This window comes from Typopeltis vanoorti, chromosome 4, assembly GCF_054136105.1.
Source record: "Typopeltis vanoorti isolate ZY-2024b chromosome 4, IOZ_Tvanoo_1.0, whole genome shotgun sequence".
Classification (NCBI taxonomy): Eukaryota; Metazoa; Arthropoda; class Arachnida; order Uropygi; family Thelyphonidae; genus Typopeltis; species Typopeltis vanoorti.
In genome coordinates this window covers 63,952,441-63,970,555 of record NC_143552.1, presented here as the reverse complement: position 1 = coordinate 63,970,555, position 18,115 = coordinate 63,952,441, and the positions used below count along the sequence as shown (strand labels likewise).

General features: G+C 35.2%; 1 protein-coding gene across 3 annotated transcripts in view; it reads right to left on the bottom strand.

Annotated features, from left to right (window-relative positions):
• l(2)gd1 (lethal (2) giant discs 1) overlaps positions 1–18,115 on the bottom strand; it is a 473,445-nt gene that overhangs the window by 435,539 nt on the left and 19,791 nt on the right. For all 3 annotated transcript variants that reach the window (XM_090391229.1, XM_090391230.1, XM_090391231.1), the window contains exon 2: positions 17,552–17,699. In XM_090391229.1, the coding sequence (XP_090247355.1) occupies positions 17,552–17,699 (148 nt within the window). The remainder of the gene's footprint in view (positions 1–17,551; positions 17,700–18,115) is intronic.

Sequence of the window (18,115 nt, the reverse complement as noted above, 5' to 3'; positions counted from 1 at the left end):
AAGTAGTTGCCCGGTGTTGTACCACTTTACCCCAGTCCTGAAGATACTTTCAGGCGCAAACTTTGTTTGCACACACTTCGATAAAGGTTTAAACTTCAATAGACTTTTAAAGACTTGTCCATTCTGTACACAATAACAAGAGAAATACAATTTCAGTCATACATTAGTATATATTTTCTGTAGCAGAAGGATGAAGGAACAAAACAAGCAAAGTTATATATAAAAGTAAGAGGGTGGTCTGAAAAGTTCTCGGCCTCGACCATAGATGGCAACACTATCGGCAAGATTTTTTTTTCTAAGTTGGTACATCTGTCATAAGCATCCATGTGAAATTGCAAGTCATTTTATCAAGCACTTTGTATTATACAGCTGTCTGAAGCAAAAGTGGTCTGTATCCCTTGAAATGGTTAAAATTGAATATCGTGCGGTTATAAAATTCTTTATAAAAGAAGGTTTGACAACAAAAGAAATTCATTCGAAGTTTATAAAAGTTTACAGCAAACATTTCCGATTACTAGCACTGAAATTGAAAAGTTTAAAAAAATAACCGGGGAATATTATTCCGATCTTTTAACCAGACTAGATGAAAAAATGCGTGAGAAAAGACCTGGTTTGCAGAAGTAAAAAAATCATCTTTCATCAGGACAGTGCACCTGCCCATAAAGATTTTATGTTGGAGGTTTAATGGACTTTTTACAGCACTCACAAAGAATTAAAATAGAATTTAATACTTCCTATATTTCGTCCTAGTCACTAGGACATCTACGGGGATTACAAAGACAATTAATGTAACATGCACACAAAAACTTACAATTCTAAGCCCAACCACGTGGGTGACAATAAAGTCCTATCTAGGTGGAGCGCCCTCTAAGGGCAGTTGTAGGTGGCCTGGAATGTAAGGTGGGACCTCTGGCGATGACTGTTTCCCAAATCTTCGGAAGCTTAATGCAACCGTATTTGTTAAGATTTGGTTGGTTTTTGAGAGCTGCTGCTGCTTCTAAGAAAAGTCTCTCTTTCTTGAATTTGCTGCTGTGGTGGAGCATGGTGGTTTTTTTCCATGATACTCTGTGGGTGGTGTCCAAAACATGGTCAGCCAAGCCTGAATGGCCATAGTTGTGTTTAACGATGTACGACTTGTGTTCCTCTAGGCGGATGGATGCTGATCTGCCTGTCTGTCCAAAGTACGCAAGCTTACAGGAACAGGGTACTTTGTAAACTCCAGGCAGAGAGAGAGGAGGGAGCTGATCTTTCGTAGAACGGATAAGGGTAGCCAGTTTGCGGTAGGGCTTATATGCTGTGTGTAGGTTATACTTTTTTAGTATCTTAGCTATTTTTTCCGAAGTGCCACGGATGTAGGGTATGGTGATGGCATTTTTAAATTCTTGTTGATGAGAGGGACGGGGAATGGGGGAGGAATTGATTATTTTTTTGATACTGTGTTCGCTGTAGCCATTGGAGAGGAAAGTTCTGTGTATGTGGTTAAGCTCAGTAGTGAGGGCAGTTCCACTGGAACAAAGATTGTGGGCTCTCTTGGTAAGGGTTTTAATGATGCCATATTGTTGTGAGGGGTGGTGGTGGGAGAGTTTGTGAATGTATCTGCTTGTGTGTGTGGGTTTTCTGTATACAGTGAAGGCAAGTGTATCATTAGGCAGGCGCGTGACTAAGGTGTCTAGGAAGGGTAAACAATTGTTGATACACTTGCCTTCACTGTATACAGAAAACCCACACACACAAGCAGATACATTCACAAACTCTCCCACCACCACCCCTCACAACAATATGGCATCATTAAAACCCTTACCAAGAGAGCCCACAATCTTTGTTCCAGTGGAACTGCCCTCACTACTGAGCTTAACCACATACACAGAACTTTCCTCTCCAATGGCTACAGCGAACACAGTATCAAAAAAATAATCAATTCCTCCCCCATTCCCCGTCCCTCTCATCAACAAGAATTTAAAAATGCCATCACCATACCCTACATCCGTGGCACTTCGGAAAAAATAGCTAAGATACTAAAAAAGTATAACCTACACACAGCATATAAGCCCTACCGCAAACTGGCTACCCTTATTCGTTCTACGAAAGATCAGCTCCCTCCTCACTCTCTGCCTGGAGTTTACAAAGTACCCTGTTCCTGTAAGCTTGCGTACTTTGGACAGACAGGCAGATCAGCATCCATCCGCCTAGAGGAACACAAGTCGTACATCGTTAAACACAACTATGGCCATTCAGGCTTGGCTGACCATGTTTTGGACACCACCCACAGAGTATCATGGAAAAAAACCACCATGCTCCACCACAGCAAATTCAAGAAAGAGAGACTTTTCTTAGAAGCAGCAGCAGCTCTCAAAAACCAACCAAATCTTAACAAATACGGTTGCATTAAGCTTCCGAAGATTTGGGAAACAGTCATCGCCAGAGGTCCCACCTTACATTCCAGGCCACCTACAACTGCTCTTAGAGGGCGCTCCACCTAGATAGGACTTTATTGTCACCCACGTGGTTGGGCTTAGTATTGTAAGTTTTTGTGTGCATGTTACATTAATTGTCTTTGTAATCCCCGTAGATGTCCTAGTGACTAGGACGAAATATAGGAAGTATTAAATTCTATTTTAATTCTTTGTGAGTGCTGTAAAAAGTCCATTAAACCTCCAACATAATGTCCTCACAGCACTTAAGCCTCTACACAAGAATGCCCATAAAGATGTTTTGGCAATGAGAAAATTAAAGGATCTGCACTATGAATTTTTGGAACATCCACCCTATTCCCTATATTTGGCTCCCTCTGACTTCTATCTCTTTCCAAAACTAAAACTCTTCCTCGCTGGTCAGCGTTTTTCTTCAAATCAAGAGGTGTGATTGCAGCTGTAGAGGGGTATTTTGCAGATCTTACTGAGAACCACTACAGGGACAGGATAATGATGTTAGAATATCACTGGAATAAATGTATTAGTCTTAAGGGAGATTATGTTGAAAAATAAAAATAATTTTGAAATTATAAATTCGTTTTTTCATTGTTAGGCTGAGAACTTTTCAGGCCACCCTGTTGTAGCTATCAAATCATCTTCCAAGCTGAAATTAACCAGGAAATTAAGGTCAGATGGCCACAAGTCATGGGAGGACTTTGAAAAGAATACAGGAGCTAAATATCATAAAAATTGAAAATGCTCTGGAGAATAGTGAAAATTTTCAGAAACAGAAGAAAGAACTAAATGAGCATTTTTGTTTGGAGAGTGGTAAGTGAAATGCATTACCTGTGAATGTGGTAAGTGCAAACGTTTAAGGTATAATTTTTCTATTTGAGTTTTTTTTTTTTTTCAATTTTCCATTTGGTTTTTCCATTGAGAATGCTGTTGATGTTTTCCATGTTCCTACCTATTTTCATAGGTTGTCTTTTTAATTGATTTCATAACAAATTTGATTTGTTACAGTAGTTATTCAACGTGGTTAAAGATTTGTAAGGGGGGTTTATTAAGGAGCAATAATGTTATATGCATAAATTAGAGAGCTGAATATCTCTGATTTTGATGTTAAGTTTAATGTAACTTTCTATCAAAATGTGCACACACTTGATTTTTCATCAAACCTTATTGAACATCTTTTAATTCTAACTAATCACTTATAACCTACATGTCAGCTATATATTTCTGGATATATATATATATACAGCTCTGTATAATGGTCCAGGTATATCATGTAATTATAGTGTTTTGAACACTTTTCTTATGCATTTCCCAGAAATACAAAAACCTAAATACAAATACATCTTATATTCCTATAATTTTTTGACCATTTGCCTTGAAATAAAAATCTGATCCTATTTGATATGAACCGAGCTTGTTTATCTTCATCTTTCTCTTTTACTATTTTTTGTAACCTATTCTCAAGTAAGTTTGCATAAATCTTACCAGAAACCCTCAGCAGGAAAACTATATAATTCTTATATTTTATTTTCCTTTTATATAGATGGATAATAGGAGAGTTCTACTGCAAACAAAATTAATCTGAATTATGCAATACAGTCACTGTAAAACCTTTTATACTTCCATATTTCAGTATTTCTAGTAAAATATCATCTACTTCAGCTGCCTTTCCACATTTGATTTCTAGTGTAGTAGGTTTTTCAATCTTCAGCATTCATACTCCTGATTGCATTCCTCTTGAATATTTTCAATCACTATTCTGTGATGGCTTACTGCATTTAACAATCTTGTAGCATAATTACTCTGAACATACAAAATATCATTATCTTCAGTTTTTAAAATATGATTATCATAATCTCTGATTCCTTTTACAGTACTCTTTCTCCTAATTACTGAAAAAGCTCAGAAGAGCTTTTACAATAGCTTCCAGAACATTTCGCAACCTTTGTGATATTTATACTCTAGATTGTTACCAAAGGTTTCCCATTACTTTTGTTCTACTTTTACACAAAGCTTAGCTCTCCTACTTTTTTCTCTGTATTATCTAAGAGCACCTGTGGACTGACCTACCAGAAACTTTCAATTTTCTTCTTTCCTAAGACTAACTCTTTTAACTTCCTGAATGCACCATGAAGTTCAGATTTTTCTATCCTTTCAGATAACTTGAATATCTACTGAAACAATAAACATTTTTTGCAGATTTTGCCAAAAAGTCTCAGGTTTTCATACTAATTTGTATACTGGAAGTAACAGCTCATCTATAAAAGCAGCTCAACTTTGATTCTTTTTAAAACATTCTTTTCAATATGAAATTATTTTTTTATCGTACTAAATGGTAATCACTTCCTATTCCAAACCCCTCTAGCTTATCATACCCTGAACCAGTATGAAGATATCAACAATAACAGTCAATGAGACTTTTGTTTCTTGGGTGTTTCTCCATGTGAATTTATGCATAACGTTATATTGGAAAATGATGTTAGTAAGGACTAGCCTGACCTGAACAGAAATCCAGCAGATACTTCCCATTTATTAGACTTTTTTTTTTCCAGCTGCTCTTTCCAATATCTCAAAAAAAAATCGAAAAAGGAGGAAGGAAAACTGAACTTGGACCACACACACATAAGTTCAATCCCCCAACCTTGGAAATTTACTGATATCGATATTTAAAACTGCTTGCATTCAAGAAATTTAACTTCTTGTTTAGTGTTGAATGCAATATCTACTTCCTTTCCCTGTTCACTATTTCCCAAATATAACACTTCATAGTTATTATTTAGCAGTGCCTCACCTCACCTCAGGCTTTTTTGAAGTAACACCAATATATCAACGTGACAGCTCTCTAATTCACTCATGATACCTGCAACATATTAATAGTGTCAAACATGTTACACACAGTAATAAATTAATTGAAATTTAGCAAAAGATACTTCATATGAAAATTAAGAGTATACATCATCAGTGTGGAACAAGTAATTTGTAGAGACAAAATATAAGATAAGTACCACAATCAGTTAAACAGTCACAGCAAGTGCTACAAATTAGAAGGATGATGTCAAATAGATAATTAATAATTTTTGATCTTTGCTGAGGATAAATCTCTCACATTTTTTGAGATTGAGAGGCAATCATTCCAATTTAAATTTGGATTCAGTAATAAGTATTTTTTTATATATCTTGTATTCTGTTTCTTCGAATTATTTGTTTGTGCACAATGATGATGATGTACTGTTATCAATACAAAATATCTGTTGATAAATTTTAAATTACTTATTATAGTGTCTAACAGGTTTTACACTCAATTGAATTCTTCTGCTAGTTCTGCTTCTATTACATCAATGCTTTTTTCATACTGTGGTGCTCATCTTCGATTCTACTGGGGATGACATTATTCTGGTAACTGAATTTTCTTGTTCACTCCGATTCTCTTATAAAAAGAGTGAGGCCCTTGTTTAATCCACATGGTGCCACATCATTCTGTACCATTATTTTTATTTGTAGTATAAGCCAGTACAGAATATCATTTTGTTGGCTAAGTCTCAAAGTGTCAGTCCATCCTTGTTCATTCAATTTGCAGGTTGATACTTGATAATAATATACACCAAGAGATGTCAAGAAATGGACACTGGGTCAGAAATGATAGCCAGCTCCACATTTCTTTTACTGACTAGTGGAGAGCTCCTCCCAGTTTATCTGGGAGGAGCTCTGGAATAAACTGTGTTTTAATGAAAAAAACCTCTGCTATTAAATTCCGAAGTTGTCCTCATCATTCCAGTATATATCGATGGATAGAAAAAAAAAGGATTCAGATATATTGAATTATCCCATAATAAGATAACTTAGAATGGATCTTTTAGATCAGAAGATGAACATTTTATTAAAAAAAAGGCAATACAGAATTAAGCTATAATGAGACACACATCTCATCATACCGGGTCTTAAACACATTCAAACTCCTTGCAGACACCACACTCTCAGGCAAGGCATTCCAATCATTCACAACTCTGCACGAAAAAAACCTGCCTCTCACTCCCCTACTCACACCCTCTTTATACAGTTTCCAGGGATGACCTCTGGTTCTCCCCTGATCTCCCACTATTCTCTGTAGAACTTCTCCACCATTGATCCTATAACAACCCCTTACCAACTTGTAGGTCTCTATCATATCTCCCCTCTTCCTTCTCTCCACTAGACTCTGCAAATTACATCTTTTCAATCTTTCCTCATACTTGACATTCCAGAGGTCAGAAACTACCTTAGTCAGTCGCCTTTGGACCCTTTCCAACATCTCTTCATCCTTCTGAAAACCAGGTGACCAAATCTGGGCACAATAGTCCATGTGTGGCCTAATCAAAGCTTATACAATGGAACAAGAATCTCCCTACTTCTACACGTCAGTGTCCTTCTCATCATTCCCAGAAGTCTTTGTGTTGTCTTCACAATTTTGGCGATGTGTCCCCTAAATTTTAGATCCTTATCCACTATCACTCCCAGATCTCTTATTTCCTCTACTTCCAACAATATATTCTCACCAAGCATAAATTCTGCATCCCATCTTTGTTTTCCAAATTTTAAAACCTTACATTTTGCAACATTGAACTCACATCCCCATTTGCTTGCCCAATCACTCAATTTATTCAAGTCTTCTTGCAAGGCCACAACATCTTCACTACTCTTTATGGTTCGTCCCAACTTTGCATCATCTGCAAACAACTGAATATCTCCATCCAAATCTTTGCCAATATCATTAATATACAAGTTAAATAGTAATTAAATTAATTTAATACAAGTTAAATTAAATTAATTAATTTAATTAATACAAGTTAAATTAATACTAAAAGATGGAAAATTCACAAAAGTTGACAAAATATCTGTAACTAAGCAGATAGTTACTACCATCTGCTTAATTACCTACCTTTGAGCAATATGCACTGGAAGGATATGACCACAAACAAAAAAAGTGGATCAGATGTGTGGATGGCATTTTCCTTGTGTGGTCAAAATTTACAGAAACTGTTGAATTTACACTGAACTAAATAGTTTTTATGAATGCTTCCTTTTGTGAACATATTATTCGACATCTCTATCCACAACAAAGTAATGTACACAATATACAAAGAGAAAATAAATATACTGACATCCACATGCAAACATTGCAACCACCTCAGCATAAAAATTACCCCAAGGGACAGAACATGAGCTATATTAAATGATGAGAAAAACTAAACAGCTTTAGCTTTTCTCATACCAAATAGATATCTTAAATAAAAATAGATATAATACAAACAAAGTTATTAATATGTTAGAAGCGGAACCACACAGATATCCAATAGTCAAGAAAATCATAACCTACAGCTTTTGTCACTCTTTCTTATATAAAAAAAGGGATCTTGAAATGCAACAAAAGCAAAGACAAATGCAACAAAAAACTGCCTTAACTTTACTAAACAACAGCTCTTTGATCAACAGCCACTGTTTAGTGGAGTGAAGGCAACCAACAAGTTGCAGGTTCTAATTGTACCATGGGCATGGATGTTTGTTAATATCTTTAGGCAAGAGACAAATTTCATCTCATACGTTTAAAGTCTAGTATGATACATTTGAAGAAAAACTAGATTCAGATAGCATTGGGAAACTGACCGAAGAATTGAAGCAGATATCACCATCAGGTAATGAGTATGATATCGACATTTTAAGAGGAGAGGTAGAAAAAGCAATATGACGGCTGAAACACAACAAGAGTCCTGGTAACGATACCATTACTGGAGAAATGATTAAATATGGTGGTGAAAGTATGGTTACTAAAATGCATCCACTAAGTAATATGGTATGGAAAGAAGGGAAAATGCCAGAGGAGTGGGTGAAATCAATATTAGTAACATTATACAAGAAAGGAAATAAGCTAGAATGTAAAAATTAAGAACAATTGCCTTGATAAGTCACCTAGTGATGATGATCATACTGACAGAAAGATTGACAACACAATTGGAAGCATACCTTGCAGACGAGCAAGCAGGATTTAGGAAGGATAGAACTACAATTCAACAGATTTTGACAATGAGGTTAATAGCAGAGAAAGCTAGGAGAAAAAAAAAACATATATACTTGCTTTGTTGATTTTCAGAAAGCATTTGACAGTATTGACCAGAAAGTGACATTAGCAGTTCTGGAATCCTATGGAATTGATAATTAAAAGATGTTTATCAGAATGCAGTTGCAGCAGTTAGAATAGGTCATGATTTGGAGAAATGGTTTAAAACTAGCAGAGGTACTAGACAAGGAGACCCAATATCACCAAGCATTTTCATCGCATGTTTAGAAAGAGCAATGGACAAACTGAAGGAAGATGCCAAAAGAATATCTGTACACGGAATGAGAATTAACAATCTGAGATTTGTAGATGACATTGTTATTATGGAAGAAGATGAAAGAGAACTACAAAAAACACTGAAACTGTTAAATGAGGAAGGGATGAGATTTCGACTTGTTATGAACTTGAAAAAAAAAAAACAAATACAATGGTATTTGGTGAGAACATGAAACAAAAGATACAAGTGGATGGAACTGATATAGAAAATGTAGAATAATTCACATATTTGAGAAGTAAACTGACATATGATTTGGACTGTAAAAAAGAAATAAAGATCAGGATTGCAAAGGGAAGAACAAATCTGAAGGCCACGGATAATATCTCGAAAAGTAAAGTGATCAGTCTGCAAACAAAACTAAGAGTACTGGAAACATGCATCTTCAGCGGTGTACTGTATGGATCTGAAACATGGGTAATAAATAATCAAGAAAAAGAATTTTGGCATTTGAAAGAACTTGTTACAGAAAAAGATTCTAAGAATAGGATGGGTACAGAAAATCACCAATGAAGAGCTCTATCAGAAGATACAACCAAAACAGAATCTAATGCAGAAGATTATAAAACGGAAACTGCAATTATTTAGACACATCTGTAGAATGAGTGAGGACTGGAAGATAAAGACATTTATGTTTGGTATTTTGGATGGTTTAAACAGAAGAGGTAGACCATACAGAGAATGGATAGACGATATAAAAGACTGGTGTGGAATGGGTGTACAAAAACTGCGACACTGTGCACTGGACAAAGAAAGGTGGAAGAAGATAGTGAAACAGGCATCAGACATCAACGGGCAGTGAGCCCATGGTTCGTCGTGGTGATGATGATACATTTGCTTACATACAGGAATCCTGAATTGACTTGAAAAATATCCAAGTTCAGTCTCTAGAGAAAGATTTCTGGACTGCAGAAGAAAATAAAAATATAGATAATATTACTAAAATTAAGGGGATATTAAATCCCACATAGTTTTAAAACCGAATAAGAAACTCAAAGATAGGAATCAGAGAGTTTCTTGCCGAATATAGTATAGTAAACTATAAAGTATCGGCGGACACTAGCGTTAGCAAATGCAAGTGATCCTAGTACGTAGTACAATCTCGGGCAACTCGTTGCAAAGGTGAGTAAAGTTCAGATCGCTATTCTTAGGTATTATCCATAATGTAAAAACACATTTCCTAGGAAAAGTATGCTGTTATTACATTATGGAGGGAGGTCACCACCCAGACCGGTTTCAGCCTTTTTTGAGGCCTCATCAGTGAGTGGCTAGACCTAATACCGAAGTGTATAGCGAAAAGAACTTATATACTCTGCGAACGAGTTTTCCAAGTAGGTGCAACCATTAAGTTACTTAAGTATAAAGAGCTAATAAGCTTCATTTCGGCAATGAAAACATTACTAAAATTAAGGGGATATTAAATCCCACATAGTTTTAAAACCGAATAAGAAACTCAAAGATAGGAATCAGAGAGTTTCTTGCCGAATATAGTATAGTAAACTATAAAGTATCGGCGGACACTAGCGTTAGCAAATGCAAGTGATCCTAGTACGTAGTACAATCTCGGGCAACTCGTTGCAAAGGTGAGTAAAGTTCAGATCGCTATTCTTAGGTATTATCCATAATGTAAAAACACATTTCCTAGGAAAAGTATGCTGTTATTACATTATGGAGGGAGGTCACCACCCAGACCGGTTTCAGCCTTTTTTGAGGCCTCATCAGTGAGTGGCTAGACCATCTAAACTTTACTCACCTTTGCAACGAGTTGCCCGAGATTGTACTACGTACTAGGATCACTTGCATTTGCTAACGCTAGTGTCCGCCGATACTTTATAGTTTACTATACTATATTCGGCAAGAAACTCTCTGATTCCTATCTTTGAGTTTCTTATTCGGTTTTAAAACTATGTGGGATTTAATATCCCCTTAATTTTAGTAATGTTTTCATTGCCGAAATGAAGCTTATTAGCTCTTTATACTTAAGTATAGATAATATTAATAAAATAAGGAAAACACTCTTAGCAGCACACTCATGGTACTAATGTACTATAGGTTTACAAAAACTTCTCATGGATGGAAGTCACATAAAAAAAACGAACTTTCCCATTGATGAAGCCAGGAGTTTGCAAGGCACAGTATGTTTGGGAAATGTATTATGCACTGAAGATGGACTGCTCAAGAGAAATTACAGCATAAAAAAAAAAAAAGTAAGTGCATAATCAGGTTGTCTTCCACACATTACAAGGAAGAAAAAATGACATCTGGCATCAAACCAAAATGCATTACATACTATACAATAGCTATATCTGGAATTTTAAAACATCAGAAATAATTCGTTCACCCAGTGCAATAAAGAAAAACAAAAGTAATATTCAATCACATGTAGTCTGCCCATATAAGTCAGTTTAACTTACATAATATTAGCCACTATTCATCACAGTATGAAGACTAATTGCTGTTATGGCAGAAGAAATTTGTAAGAGTTTTAACTTTTGAATTATGTCCAAATCACTCTGTATAATTAACATCTTTAAGCATATTTTTGTCAACTTCATTCTGAAGTTGATAAAAATATAAACAAACAGGATCCAGAAAGTCTGTAAAATCAATTTAATAAATTTATATACTTCTTCAGTTGGATATATCAAATATTATTTTTGTGAAACACATTTATTTAATCATAGTTTTCTTAATTTCAAAATTTCACCTAAATTTCTTAACATAATTGTCATACTTATGAAGGTGGTCTGAAAAGTTCTCGGCCTCGACTATAGATGGCAACACTATGGGCAAAAATCTTTTTTTCTAAGTTTGGTATATCTATCATAAGCATTCATGTGAAATTTCAAGTCATTCTATAAAGTAATTTGTTTTATACAGCTGTCTGAAGCAAAAGTGTTGTCTGTATTCCTTGAAATAGATAAAACTGAGTACCGTGCGGTTATAAAATTCTTTGTAAAAGAAGGTTTAACGCCAAAAGATATTCATTTGAAGTTCATAAAATTTTATGGGCACTCTTCTCCTTCATTTTCAACAATTAAGAAATGGCTACCAAGTTTAAACATGGCTGTACTAGCCTTGAAGATGATCCACGTGATGGACGTACAAAAAGTGTAACACCAGAAATCATTGATCAAGTGCACGATATGGTATTGGATGACCGGCCAGTCAAAGTGCTTGAAATTGCTGAGACTATAGGCATTTCAAAAGTAACATCATCATCATCAAATTCCTGCCATGTACCCTCAAGGGGTGTACAGGATATGATAGTACTACATGAAAAAAATTACATCATTACTAACTTCCTATCTACAATTTTCCTCCAAATCAGTCTGTTACTTGTCAAGAATTCAACATTATCAGATCTTATATTTCTATCGTCTAAGGCACTTTGTCAATCCACCTATATCTTGGTCTTCCTCTGGGTTGTTTTGCTGCCAACCTGGCAGAGAACACTTGTTTTGCTAATCTTTCCTCGCCCATTCTGTTTAAGTGACCATACCACCTGAGATTAGCTATGCTAATGCATTCCTGGATGCTGACAATGTCAAGTTCTTTCCTAATATCCTCGTTTTTAATATGATATTGCTATTGATGCCATCTGTTCACGCCTATAATCTTTCTCAGGACTCTCATATCTGCGGTCTCTCAGATCCATAAGTTAAAACTGGTTTGAATACTGTCTTGTATACAGCTAATTTAGTATTTCGACTAATTTCTCTCTGATTCCATATGAATTTATTCAATTGACTTCCCACCATACCAGCTTTGCTGATTCTGTTGTCTATTTCTATATTTAGTTTACCATCATCAGTAAAAATCATGCCTAAGTAGCTGAAATGTTTTACTTGATCCACAGGTTCTCCATTCACAACACAGTTGACATTTTCCATGATTCTGCCTATTTTCATTGTCTTTGTCTTTTTATTGCTGACTTTCATACCATATCTATTACAACAGCTATTCAATTTAGTCAGAGAATCTTGCAGACTTGTAGCGGATTTATTTAGAAGTATAACATCATCTGCATAAAGCAAAGACCTGACATTAACATCTCAATTTTGATATCATGTTTAATACCACTTTCCTTCATAATGTGATCCATATAGATAATGAATAACAGAGGGGATAATGTACATCCTTGTCCCACACAGATTTAACATTAAACCATCTTCCTGTACTTCCTTCAATTCTAACTGCTGACTTACAACTCAAATAAAGACTAAGTATTGCTTGATATAATGCCCCATTGACACCATATAACTGCAGCATATTGAACAGGTTCTATCTTGGCACCTTGTCATATGCCTTTTCCAAATCGACAAAACTTAAATACAGATCTTTGTTATATTCCCATGCTTTCTCAACTATTTGTCGTAAAGTGAAGATCTGATCCTGACAGCCTCTATTTGGCCTGAATCCAGCTTGTTCTTCACCAAGCTTTTCTTCCACAATTCTTCTCAACCGTTTCTCAAGCATACTTGCATAGATCTTGCCAGGAACACTCAGTAGGGAAATACCTCTGTAATTCTCACATTCAGTTTTATTTCCCTTTTTATATATTGGTACTATGAGAGCTCTACTCTAATCATTGGGAATTCGTCCCTCTGTCCAGGCTTTCTGAACTATGCAGTGCAGCCACTGTAAGACTCTTATATCACCATACTTCAGCATTTCTGGTCGAATATCATCTACTCCTGCTTCCATTCCACATGTCAAGCCTTTGATGGCTTTTTCTACTTCAAGTATGGATATGTATTCCTGAATCCATGCCTGGTCAATGTTTTTTACCACTGTGCTATCATCACTGCTTGTTTCATTTAGCAGTTTTTCAAAGTAATTACTCCATACTTCAAGGATTTCTTTTTCTCCCGTTTTCATGTCAACTTTATCACCTCTAACTCCTTTTACAGAACTCTTTCCTCCATTACTGAGCTTCTTCAACAACCTCCAGAATATTTTGCCACCTTCTTGATATTTATTTTCTATATTCTTGCCAAAGTCCTCCCATGACTTTTGTTTAGCTAGTTTTACACAGTGTTTAGCATTCTTGCATTTGTCTCTATATTCTCTAAGAGCACAAGCTGACTTATTTGACAGAAACGTTTGATATGCTTTCTTCTTTTCCTTCACTGCCTCTTTAACTTCCTGTGTCCACCAGGGAGTTCTGATTTTTTTATCCTTGCAGACAAGCTCACCACATGCCTTTCTGGCTGAATCAATCAATGTTTTTTTCAGAGTTTGCCACTGAATCTCCAAGGTTTGATTCCTGTTCTCAAACTCTTTCATTTTTTCTTCAATAATCTCTGTGTGTTTTAGTCTACAGTTCACATCTGAGAGCTGCTCAACTTTTATTCGGTTTAAAACTTTCTTACATGTCATTCTTTTCAATATGAAATTGAATTTTATCCTGCTCAAGACTAAATAGTGATCACTTCCAATTTCAAATCCTCTGTACACTCTGGTGTTCTGCACCAGGGAGAAAACATCACTATCAACAATAACATAGTCAATGAGACTTTTCTTATTCCTTGCCTATTCTCTCCATGTGAATTTGTGCACATTTTTATGTTGGAACATGGTGTTAGTAATAACCAGTCCGTGTCCTCAGCAGAAATCCAACAGATATTTGCCATTATTATTAGCTTTGCTCTTTTCTCCAAATTTTCCCAAAATATTTTTGTATGTCTCACAATCATTTCCTACTCTGCTATTTAGATCCCCAACAAGGACCAACTTTTCCTTTTTCATTGTGTCAGTTGCTTTTTCTAAATCCTCAAAAAATTCCTCAACTTCTACCTTAGTAGAACCTTCTGTGGGACCATAGGCACAAATAAGTGTCATTGTCCAGTTCCCCATTCTCATATTTGCCCACATTACTCTACTTGAGACTTAGTGCCATTCAAGAAGATTAGCCTCATATTTTGTGCTGAATACTATGGCTGCTCCTTCTTTTCCTTGATTGTCATTGCCTGAATATAACATTTTGTATTTATTGCTCAGAAAGATCTCACCAGTTTTGGTCTTTTTTGTTTCAGTTACCCCTATTATGTTGATCTGGTACTTATCTAATTCCTCAGCTAGCTCCATTTCTTTGCCATTCAGGCTTCTTACGTTGATAGTACCGATCTTTAACTCTGGTGATGTTGAGTTGGGGTTTGTTTTCAGATTTGTTCCAGCAGCTGACTTTTCGCTGTTCACCCTGGTTCCCTGGCAAAAACAACGGGGGCCTTGTTTAACCAGGCGACGCCCCAGCCGGCATGAAATTTTGTCATGTTGTACCATCATTTTTTATTTTGGTTTAACCAATAAGAATACAATTTGGTCGGCTAAATCCCAAATTGCCAGCCCATCCTCGTTCGTTCAGTATCCAAGTAGATACCCAACAGGGTGCACCACGAGAAGGTGAGGATTGGACATTAGGTCAGAAGCTCTGGTCGGTTCTCCGCATTCCTTTAAAGGCTATGTGGAGGTCTCCTCTCAGTTATACAGCTTTGACCCTTAAGCACCCCCAAAAAACCCAAAAAAAAAGTTTTACTACAAAAGTAACATGTAGAATATATTTTGCATTTAGAATTGCAAATGAAAAAGCTTTGCGTAAGATGGGTGCCACTTACACACAGCAGATCAAAAACGCACTGGCATGAAAATCTCTGAACAGTGCTTGGAGCATTTTAACAAGAATAAAACTGATTTTGTGCATAGATTTATTACTATGGATGAGACTTGGATTCACCATTACAGACAAGAATCCAAACAGCAGTCAAAATAGTGGACAGAAGCCGGTTGGACCAAAGAAGACAAAGTCGGTTCCATCAGCAGGAAAGGTCATGGCTTCGGTGTTTTGGGATGCTAAAGGCATTTCGTTTATTAATTATCTTGAAAAGGATAAAACAATAACTGGGGTATATTATTCCGATCTTTTAACCAGACTAGATGAAAAAATGTGTGAAAAAAGACCCGGTTTGCAGAAGAAAAAAAATCATCTTTCATCATGACAATGCACGTGCCCACAAAGGTGTTTTGGCAATGGGAAAATTAAGGGATCTGCACTATGAATTGTTGGAACATCCACCCATTCCTCAGATTTGGCTGCCTCTGACTTCTATCTCCTCCCAAAACTAAAACTCTTCCTTGCTGGTCAGCGTTTTTCATCAAATCAAGAGGTGATTGCAGCTGTGCATGCGTGAAGTGACATGATTTAGAGACTGATATAGACAAGTTTTTAATACATAATTTTCTATAAATAAATTATAACATTTTTTCCCATATTTACAACAGTGTTGACAATCTATTGAATGTTCAATTTTCTGCACCCAGAAATCAGTGGCTGTGATTGGTTATATTGTCAACCAATCCAACTGAATGTTGTCATTTGTCATGAGTTGCTGTTTTTGTTTTCTGAGTTTCATCTGTTTTGCATGCGTGAAGTGACATGATTTAGAGACTGATATAGACAAGTTTTTAATACATAATTTTCTATAAATAAATTATAACATTTTTTCTCATATTTACAACAGTGTTGACAATCTATTGAATGTTCAATTTTCTGCTAGAGCTTTTTCGGATTGTATGACTGTAGTCAAAGCCTCATCCTCCTTTTCCAAATTACACCTTTGAGTAATTCAAATATACCAACCAAATATAGCATTCTCCTTCATTATTGTTTTCTAATATATCTTAAGACAAACACATTGTCCCTCCCCCACTGTATGCAGATTCGATTACAATTAATTGATAAATTAAAGTATTCAAAGTTATCCTACAATAAAATGTATTGGACCAATTAAGATGAGCACTGATACACTATGCATTCTTAAAACTTTCATACATCAATAAAAATTCAATCATACTGTCAAATTAATGTGAATTTTGTAGCGTGGGGGTTCATAAGACAGCACACATCCAAATGAAATGGGCACATGACAACACTGATCATTTGGTTATAATATATATATCATTTGGTTATAATATATATATATATATCATTTGGCCTTTCAACAATTTTCTAGGTGTTTAATTCTAATTAAAATATTCTAAATATCAGTGATACAATATAAAATTATATGAAATATTTTTCTATCCCAAAAAAGTTTCAGCTCTCAAAATAAAGAATTAATATAAATTACTACTTAATATGTGATTTAACATAAAGACAATTAGATGAAGCTTTTCTTTAAACTTCTTCCTCCTTTCAACAAATCTAAGTTAAGTAGTCTGTTTTGGCCTTGGCCCAGTGTTTTATTGGTCAGCCTCTGTTTCTTCAAATCTTTAGTTCATCATCCTTTTGAGTATTCTATCATATGTCATTCATTCTAAATGCTCTTTCCATTTGGTTCTGTATTTTTCTATTGTTTCCATTATTGGAATTTGGTTTAATTCTTTCAGTATGTCTTCACTCCTCTTTTTATCTAGATGTATAACCTGCTGTTCTTCTCATATATTTCATATCTGTTACAGCGATTCTTTTCTTATTGTACATGGTTCAGTGACATATAATGTTTGGTTTTGATAAATTATACATTCTTGTTTTTTTTTTGGGGGGGGGGGGAGGCAACTATTGCTGCCTTTAATGTTTTTGTTTATTTTTCCATTTAATTTGAAGAATTTATTAATTTTGTTAGAAATGTTTAAATCTCCACTGTAACTTAATTTATACTCCAAATAATTAAAACTATTAACACTCAATTATTTTATTGTCTATTATCTATAAAACTTAAAATAACATTTAATAATAAGGCAGATAATTTCATCAGTTACCTTTTTTTGGTTTTCTTACAGGTCTTGAAGGGGATTTTCCAGAAACTAAGGCTGAAAGTTCTGCTTCTAAAGCTTCTTCATCTTCATCACTCACAGTATCTTCTATTTCTCCTAAACCTGATATATCTGGCATTTCAAGAAGGCCAAGCTACAGAAAATGTAAAAAAGCATTAGAAAATATTAGCCACACAGATAACATTTTAAAATGCATAGCTTATGAATTATTATTATAACTTTAAACTTCCATAAAGTCCCAAGACTATCATGTAAGTGCCAGGCTATAAAATCTCTCAATGCCTAGCACTGTTCTCTGCTTAAATACATTCAGATTCAATGTATTTAACATCCCCAAAAAATGCATTCCATTTTCTAGCATTAAAAACTAATCAGCATTGCCCATTTTTAACTCAATTGTCATCGGGTATTACTCACTTTCCCGGTATGAATAGCATCTCTCACGTTTATTATCTCCTACATTTTTGTTGCACTATGAAAATAACTCTCCCCTCTCATTTGTTTATGTTTATACATAGATTATCTTTTCTACTCTTTACTAAATGTTAC